The sequence below is a fragment of the Dipodomys merriami genome, unplaced genomic scaffold, assembly GCF_024711535.1.
Source record: "Dipodomys merriami isolate MVZ:Mamm:240054 unplaced genomic scaffold, mDipMer1.0.p SCAF_2827, whole genome shotgun sequence".
Classification (NCBI taxonomy): domain Eukaryota; kingdom Metazoa; phylum Chordata; class Mammalia; order Rodentia; family Heteromyidae; genus Dipodomys; species Dipodomys merriami.
This window is the reverse complement of record NW_027204301.1, coordinates 1,931-10,000: the sequence shown is the minus strand read 5'-3', so window position 1 is coordinate 10,000 and position 8,070 is coordinate 1,931. Positions and strand designations below refer to the sequence as shown.

Here is an 8,070-nt window from a genome sequence, read left to right as displayed (position 1 = left end):
TGCTCTGAACTTAGTACCCTGAGCATTTTTTAAACAAGATTCTCATGCATTTCTTTGTATGAAAGGTCACTGTTCTCTGCTCTGAAGCATAGGCAGAGTTAGTGACTATCCTAGAGCCCACAAACCACTGTAGTATAGCCAGATTACAAATGGAGAGTCAGAAAGCTTGCTTAGGGATGTAGAATGAGTCCACATGACCTGTCCTGGGCCGACTTTTGTATAGGTCTGACTAGTAACATAAGGAAAGGGCATTCGCCAGAGGGCTAGATTCCTGACAGGCTGCTTAGGCTGATGCAAGCACTGCTGCTATGGCTGATGGGGCTTGTATGACTGTTGAGTCTTGTTTCTTCCTCCACCTTTCCTCTGTCCTACACATGCAGGTTTATTTGCATTCTCTGTGCTGATATTAGATTGAAAGTCTCTCATTTGTTTTTTAGCTCAGTGTTTAGATAATACACACGTCTGAGGCTTCCAGGGTAGCCTGTAAAGGAAATGCCTGGGCTCTAATAGCTCTGTCGTTTATTCTCCATATGGGAGTGAGTATGGCTTGTATTCAGGACCGTGATAAGAACATTTCTTTTCAGGGATTGATTTGGGGACTATAGGAGTACTGTGCTTTTCCTTGATGTCTAAGAGTTCTAGGGATAGTGTTTTGTTTTTTTTTTTGTCTTTTCTCTCTCTTCTCTTTCATTCTACTCATAAGAGGATTATAAGCTGTTTTACCCAAGCCCTGTTTTTACATGTATCTGTAATACCAAACAGCATTCTTCCCTTTAGTAATAGACTGGCTTGGGAGGGTGGGAGGCACAGGGCTGACTGTGGTTGGTATTTGTGTAGGCTGTTTTTGTGACCTCCCTAGGTTGGCAGCTGCACCTGTACTTCTGTGTTGGTTTTTTTTTTGCCCCTCCTCCCCACCCTCTCCACCCCGCCCGGTTGTGGGGCCTGAACTCTGGGCCAGGGTGCTGTCCCTCAGCTCTTCAGCTCAAGGCTAGTGCTCTACCACTCGAGCCACAGTGCTACTTCCCGCTTTTTCTGCTTATGTGGTGCTGAGGAATCGAACCCAGGGCTTCATGCATGCAAGGCAAGCACTGAGCCACCTTCCCAGTCCCTACACCTGTACTTCTTAAGGGATATTTCCTTCCTTGTTTCTTAATTTGTACCATCACTTTCTTTACGGAAGGAAGTTTACAAAAAGGAAAAGAAAGAGGAAATGAAAAGAAAATAAATTATCTTTTCTAACAAAATGTAATTCTTTAAGCTTTTACTTGGTAACATGCGATTAAAACTTCCTCCTTGCTGAGCACATTGGTAGGTTATACCTGTGAACCTAGTGACTTAAGGATCTGAGGTCTGAGGAACAGGGTTTGAAGCCAACTGGGGCAGGAAAGTCCCTGGGACTCTTATCTCCAGTTAACCACACAAAAAAAGAGCCACAAGTGGAGCTGTGGCTCAAGCAGTAGAACACCAGCCTTCAAAAACAGTATCTTCTAAGCTCTAATTTAGGTTTCCTGGGGATTTTTCCAGGTCTTGTGATTTCTAGAATTTATAAACTTTTTTCCTCTGGGTTCATTTCCTTTCCATGACAGCATTGTCTGTGTGAGACAGTAAATGATCGGTTCTGCCAGGAACTCTTTTTTTGTAATAACCCTGAACATATACAGCTAACTTTACTTTCTTTCTTACCAGTAACTTTGTGTTCCAAGAACTGAACCGAAAACGAGAGAAGTTGGTTATAGCATGGATAGTCAGCACTCATCCTTCTATAATACAGGGTCTGGGCACTTAAGGGTCTTGACTTCGAGAAAGATAAAATGGAGACAGCTTTTTAAAAAAAAAAAATGTGACTTGTGTAATTGTTACTGTTTGTGGCTATCCTAGTTAACTGTCATATTGAAATTATCTTCTGTGTCATTGAAAAAAATCATTAAGGACCATTTTGTGGAAACTACAGCAGAATACTAGGTGAATCAGAATGTATCACTCCCTAAGCAAATGAAATCATATGTATTCACCAAAGTTTATTTCAAAACTAACTAAACTTGGGAATTATAGAGGTAAGCAAGTCATCTTCACTTTTCCTTATATATTTTTTGCATATTATTATTATTATTATTATTATTATTATTATTATTATTATTATTATTATTATTTTGTTGTTTGTTAGGCCTGGGTGCTGTCTCTTAGCTTTTTTACTCAAAGCTAGTGTGCTATCACTTTGAACCACAGATCCACTTCCAGTTTTCTGGTGATAAATTGGAGATGAGGGAATCATGGCTTTGAACTACAATCATCAGATCTCAGTCTTCTGAGTAGCTAGGATTATAGATGTGAGCCACCAATACCTGGCTGCATTTAATTTTTTTTTTTTTTGGAGGGGTCCGGTTGTGGGGCCTGAACTCTGGGCCTGGGCGCTGTCCCTCAGCTCTTCAGCTCAAGGCTAGCGCTCTACCACTTGAGCCACAGCGCCACTTCCGGCTTTTTTTTTCTTTTTGCTTATGTGGTGCTGAGGAATCGAACCCAGGGCCTCAGGCATGCAAGGCAAGCACTCTACCACTGAGCCACCTTCCCAGCCCTGCATTTAATTTTTTTAACTTAAATGTTTACCTTCTAGTTATGGAATACAACTTTTTAAATTTTTTTAAAAATATATTTTATTGTTACTATAAAAATACTATACAGAGGGGTTACAGTTACATGAGTAAGGTAATGAGTACATTTCCTATAGAGCATTGTTACCTCCTCCTTTGTTTTTCCCCTATCATCCCTTTCCTCCCCATCTCCTCAACTCCTCCCCTCCCCCCCGCAAAGTTGTTTTCAACATAGTGTCTTGTACATCTCATTGTTACAGTGGGTCAACCTGTATCCTTATTTCCTCATTTTGTTATTTCCCTTCCCCTTCCCAAATTAGAAAAATGTATATACAAGATTCAGAGCACCGGAATCAAATACAGTGACAACAGGGGTTATACCATGGGAGAAGAACAGACAAAAGAAACAAACAGGGGCTAGGAAGATAGCTCAGTGGTAGAGTGCTTGCCTTGCATGCATGAGGCCCTGGGTTCAATTCCTTAGCACCACATAAGCAGAAAAGCCAGACATGGCGCTGCGGCTCAAGTGGTAGAGTGCTAGCCTTGAGCTGAAGAGCTGAGGGACAGCACCCAGGCCCAGATGTCAAGCCCTATGACCGACCAAAAAAAAAGAAACAAACAAAAATCACATGGTACATTATAAATACATTAAAAACACCAGCAAGAAAGTTAAAAAAAAACACTTGTCCCTATCTTGGGGTTCATTTCACTTAGCATCATCTTATATGGTCATATGGATTATAACTTATTTTAATCAATAGATTAATAATTTTAAAAAGTGCTTGGTATATTTAAGTAATTTTGTGTGTATATGTGTGTGTTGGGTTGAACTTAGGGCTTGAACTTCGCTCAACGCTAGTGCTCTACCATTTGAGCTAGTGGCTCGTGTCTATAATCCCATCTGAGGATCATGGTTCAAAGCCAGCCCAGGCAGGAAAGTCCATGAGATTCTTATCTCCAATTAACCATAAAAACCCAGAGATTGAACCATAAAAACTCGAGTGATAGAAGTATCCCTTGAGTAAAAACACACTAGGACAGCACCTAGGCTATGAGTTTAAGCCCCAGGACTGGCATAACAAAAAAAAATCTGAGTCTAGAATGAACAGTCAAGTGTCTATTGTTCTCCCTCTGATGTTTCTATTTCTAATACAAAAAATAAGTATATTGCTTAAATGCCATCTGTGATTGGCTAGTAGATGATGACTTAGAATTCTGACAAATGTCTGTAGTTACGTACTTAAGTAACAAAGTAGCTAATGATTTTGGTTTGATTCTTTTTTCAGTGTTTTTTTTTTTTTAATATCCTTTTCTTGAAAATTTACTGGAAATTTACCTTTCGAGATTTTAAGGACTTCATATTTTAAATAATTTGCATTAATATAACCAAGGAGCCATCCTTACCCTAATTATTATCTTCTAACAAATCTTATTGATACGTTACATACTCAGTGGGGAAAAAGAGAAACCAGTGTCTTGCTAATGCATAGTATTCTCAGTGAGTGTGCGTGTGCGTGTGTATGCGTGCGCACCAGTCTTAGGGGCTTAAATGAACTGAGGTCCTCACACTCTTTTCTGCTTTTTTGTTTATGACTAGAACTCTACCACTTGAGCCATACCTCCACTTCCAGCTTTTTGCTGGTTAATTTTTTTGCTGGTTAATTGGAGATAAGAATCTCTTGAATTTTTTTTGCCCAGGGTTAATTTTAGCATCAATTTCAAGATCTCAGTCACCTGAGTAGCTAGGATTATAGGTGTGAACCACCAGCACCCAGTGACGTATTCTCATTTTTAGACCCATCAACTATGGCAAATTTTGTCTTATGATAGAAATACCCAGTTATAATGCACAAGCCTAACAGGACATCTTGGACATGTAAAGTATAGTAAATTCATTGTGTTTTGTAAATCCTTGTCTAATCTGTCAGATGTTTCCTCCCTATGCTTTCTACCTTCCAGTTCTCTCCTGCGCTATGGTGGCAACCTATCTCTCCAAAGTGCCATGAGTGTGCGATTCAACAGCAATGGGACCCAGCTCCTGGCCCTACGGCGGCGCCTGCCCCCTGTGCTCTATGACATCCACTCTCGCCTGCCGGTGTTCCAGTTTGACAATCAGGGTTACTTCAACTCGTGCACTATGAAAAGTTGTTGTTTTGCAGGAGATCGTGACCAGGTTAGTACTTCCTGCTCCCTAGATCCTTACATCTCTCTGTACTGGTCTTTTCAGTACCATGTCAAGTAGAAATAATTGAGGAGAAACAAGAGTCTTGAGACCTTCTGAACTCAGTATTTGTTTCTCTCTCGGTCTCTGTCTTTACAGTCTCTGCCTCCCTACCTTCCCCCCCCCCCCCCCCCCCCCGGTGGTCCTGGGATTTGAACTTGGCCTGATGATTGCTAGGCAGGTATTTTACTACTTGAGTCATGCTCTTAGCCCCATTGTGAGTTTCTTTGTCCAAATTTGCCAGTGGGTGCACATAAGGTACTTACAAATCAAGCTGACTACTATGTGGTTTGGTTGTTTTTGTTTTGTTTTTTACAACCAGTGCCACTGCATTTGTGAATGGATATTTAGTATTCTATGAACATGCCATTTCCAAAGAAAGAGAGTCATGAAAATTAGCCTGCCAGTGAAAAACAGTTTGTCATTTTTCATATCAAGCATAGCAGTGAAACAGACTAAATAGCATCTAAGGAGACATGTACATAGGGGGGCTGGTTACGAGATGACATCTTTTCCTTGGAAGAAATGAGCTGAGCAGCTTTGTTTGATAGAGAGCCAGATGCTAACTCTTTTTGTTTTTACTACTAGCATCATAACTGGGACTATAGAGTTCTAGCTGTGAATTCCCAGCCTTTTCTTAGTGTCACTGGAAATGGAGATACTGAAGTTGATTTAAAGCTGGTAGTTTAAAATATACTTGGTATTCTTGAACTTGTCTTGGCCTTATAAGTTCTAAAGTCATGGGGCCTGAACTCTGGGCCTGGGCACTGTACCTCAGCTCTTCAGCTCAAGGCTAGCACTCTACCACTTGAGCCACAGCACCACTTCTGGCTTTTTTCTGCTTATGTGATGCTGAGAAATTGAACCCAGGGCCTCATGCATGCAAGGCAAGCACTGTACCGTTGAGCCACTTCCCAGCCTCAAAACTTCCTTTTTATGGATAGAAAACAAATATCCAAATTCAAGATTCAGATTTAAGTTGGAATTCTAGGGCTTACTTAGCTGAAATCCATATTGGAGACCATTAAATGGCCTTGTTAAAGTGTCTACGAGGAGGCCAAGGAGTCTGAATTACTTAGTTATTATTGACCTATTTGATTGTTTCTTGGGTGGGAAGAATCAAGTTCTAGAGAGGAGATGAACCCCCAAAAAGAATTTAGTTATTAAATAGAATGGCTGCTATACCTTTTAATAGCTATGGAAATGGCAACTAAGTTGCTTTTTCCCCCTTCATTCTTCTTTATTTTGTTTGTTTGATGGTCCTGGGAATTGAACTCAAGGCCTGGGCCTCTGCCCCTGAGCTTCTGTTGCTCATGGACAGTGTTCTACCACTTGAGCCACAGCTATACTTCAAGCATTTTTGGCAGTTAATTTGAGGTAAGAGTCTCACAGACTCTCCTACCCTGGCTGGCTTTAAACTTCAATCTTCAAGATCTCAGCCTCCTGAATAGTTAGGATTGCAGGTATGAGCCACTGGCATTTGGCTATTCTTTTTTCCCCTCATCTTTTGCTAACCTGTTATGCATGTGATTCTTATTTTACTGACTATTAAAGAGCATTCATTAAATATAATAGTTCATTAGACTTTATTGCCATGAACATAGGCAGAATGAAAGGTGAAAGAGATAAAGGAGAATGGATATTGATATTATATTTTCTCAGGCTATATAGTAGCAGTCAAATACTGTCTTCATGGAGTTCCTAAAATATTTAGGCAAAGGCCTATGAACAAAATGTAGAGTACATACACCATTGTTTTTCAGCCTTAACATTGTCATTATTTTGGCTGGTGAGTTTGCTCTGTGGGATTGCCCTGTGCCTTTTAGGATGAGTAATACTATCCCTTGCCTCTACCCATGAGATTGTCATTCTTAATTATTTTCCAGGCAACCAAAATATTTCCAGACATTGCCAGATATCTCCTGGGATAATACTGCCCCTGGTTGAGAACCTTGGTCCAGATTAGAATTACCTGTCTTGCCCAGAAGCACTGGGGCAGATATTACCAGAGGCAGAACTATGAAAGGAATAAATCGAAGACATAGTTGCTTTCATCTTGTAGGTTTTCTGTAATGATAAAAATATTGAGTGACTTTTGATTTTTCTGTATTCAGAGTTTTGACTTTTGTCCTAAAGGAAGAATTTATAGGTATAATGTACTTGGATAAATGATACTGGCTTTCGGTTGCATTAAGTGGTTTTACTTAGATGATGGAGGATGCAAAAGATTTTTTTTTTTTAATTTTTATTTTTTGGGTCCGGTTGTGGGGCCTGAACTCTGGGCCTGGGCACTGTCCCTCAGCTCTTTAGCTCAAGGCTAGCACTCTACCACTTGAGCCACAGCAACACTTCTGGCTTTTTTCTTTTTGCTTAAGTGGTGCTGAGGAATCAAACCCAGGGCCTCATGCATGCAAGGCAAGCGCTCTACCACTGAGCCACCTTCCCAGCCCACAAAAGATTATTGACTCTAGCTTTTGTACCAATCAGAATTTCTCTTCAGTCTGTTCCTATCCTTCATATAGATGATCAGATCTAATCAAGGAAATAGATAGTATAGAAGTTTACATTTGGCCTTTCTGTTCACTCTATAGGGATTAAGAAATATAGCTAATTTATAGTCATCTTGCCTATAAATTCTGGTACACAGTGAAAGCAATAAATACTTGTTGATGTGAGTCTTGATTCTTTAGTTCATCTGTGTGGTGTTTAGCATTCTGGGCCTAAATCTTCTCTAACTGTAAATTAAAATTGATCAATACCACTTTTCCTATCCAACTTCCAGAGGTCTTTAGGTGCATAAATTGAATAATGGATTATAGTGAAACTTAATTCACTGAGCTTAGAGTTCTAAGGGTTACACAAAAAGCCAGATTTACTGTCTCAGTCTTGGAACATGTTTTTTGAAAGTGATTTATGGGCTCTGATTTTCCACACTCAGGGCTACAGCAGCAGTTGTCACAGTTCAGTATGATCTCTGCAATGTACATATTTTTTTATCTAGTCCAGATAGGAATTTTTTTTATTGCTTTCATATTCTAAAACCTACCCTTTCTTTATATTGATATTTACTTGTTTATTTGAAACAGCATCTCACCATGTTGCCTCAAACTTCTGTCTTCCTGTATCAGCCTGCCAAATAGTTGAGCTTACAGGCATGATCTTTCTGTTCCACCTTGTTCCTGTGTGCTCTGAGAACATCCATCGCCTGAAACTCATTCTCTGTAAATTTTCATTTAGTCATAAACTGTGTAACCATCCCAG

General features: G+C 40.0%; 1 protein-coding gene across 1 annotated transcript in view; it reads left to right on the top strand.

Moving 5' to 3' along the window:
* The window catches only part of LOC138838565 (DDB1- and CUL4-associated factor 5-like), a gene marked incomplete at its 3' end in the record, with an annotated part of 26,250 nt that extends 21,489 nt beyond the window's left edge, over positions 1–4,761 (top strand). Inside the window, exon 3 of the mRNA XM_070037979.1 lies at positions 4,548–4,761. Coding sequence (XP_069894080.1) covers positions 4,548–4,761 — 214 coding nt within the window. The remainder of the gene's footprint in view (positions 1–4,547) is intronic.
* Positions 4,762–8,070: the final 3,309 nt, after the last annotated feature.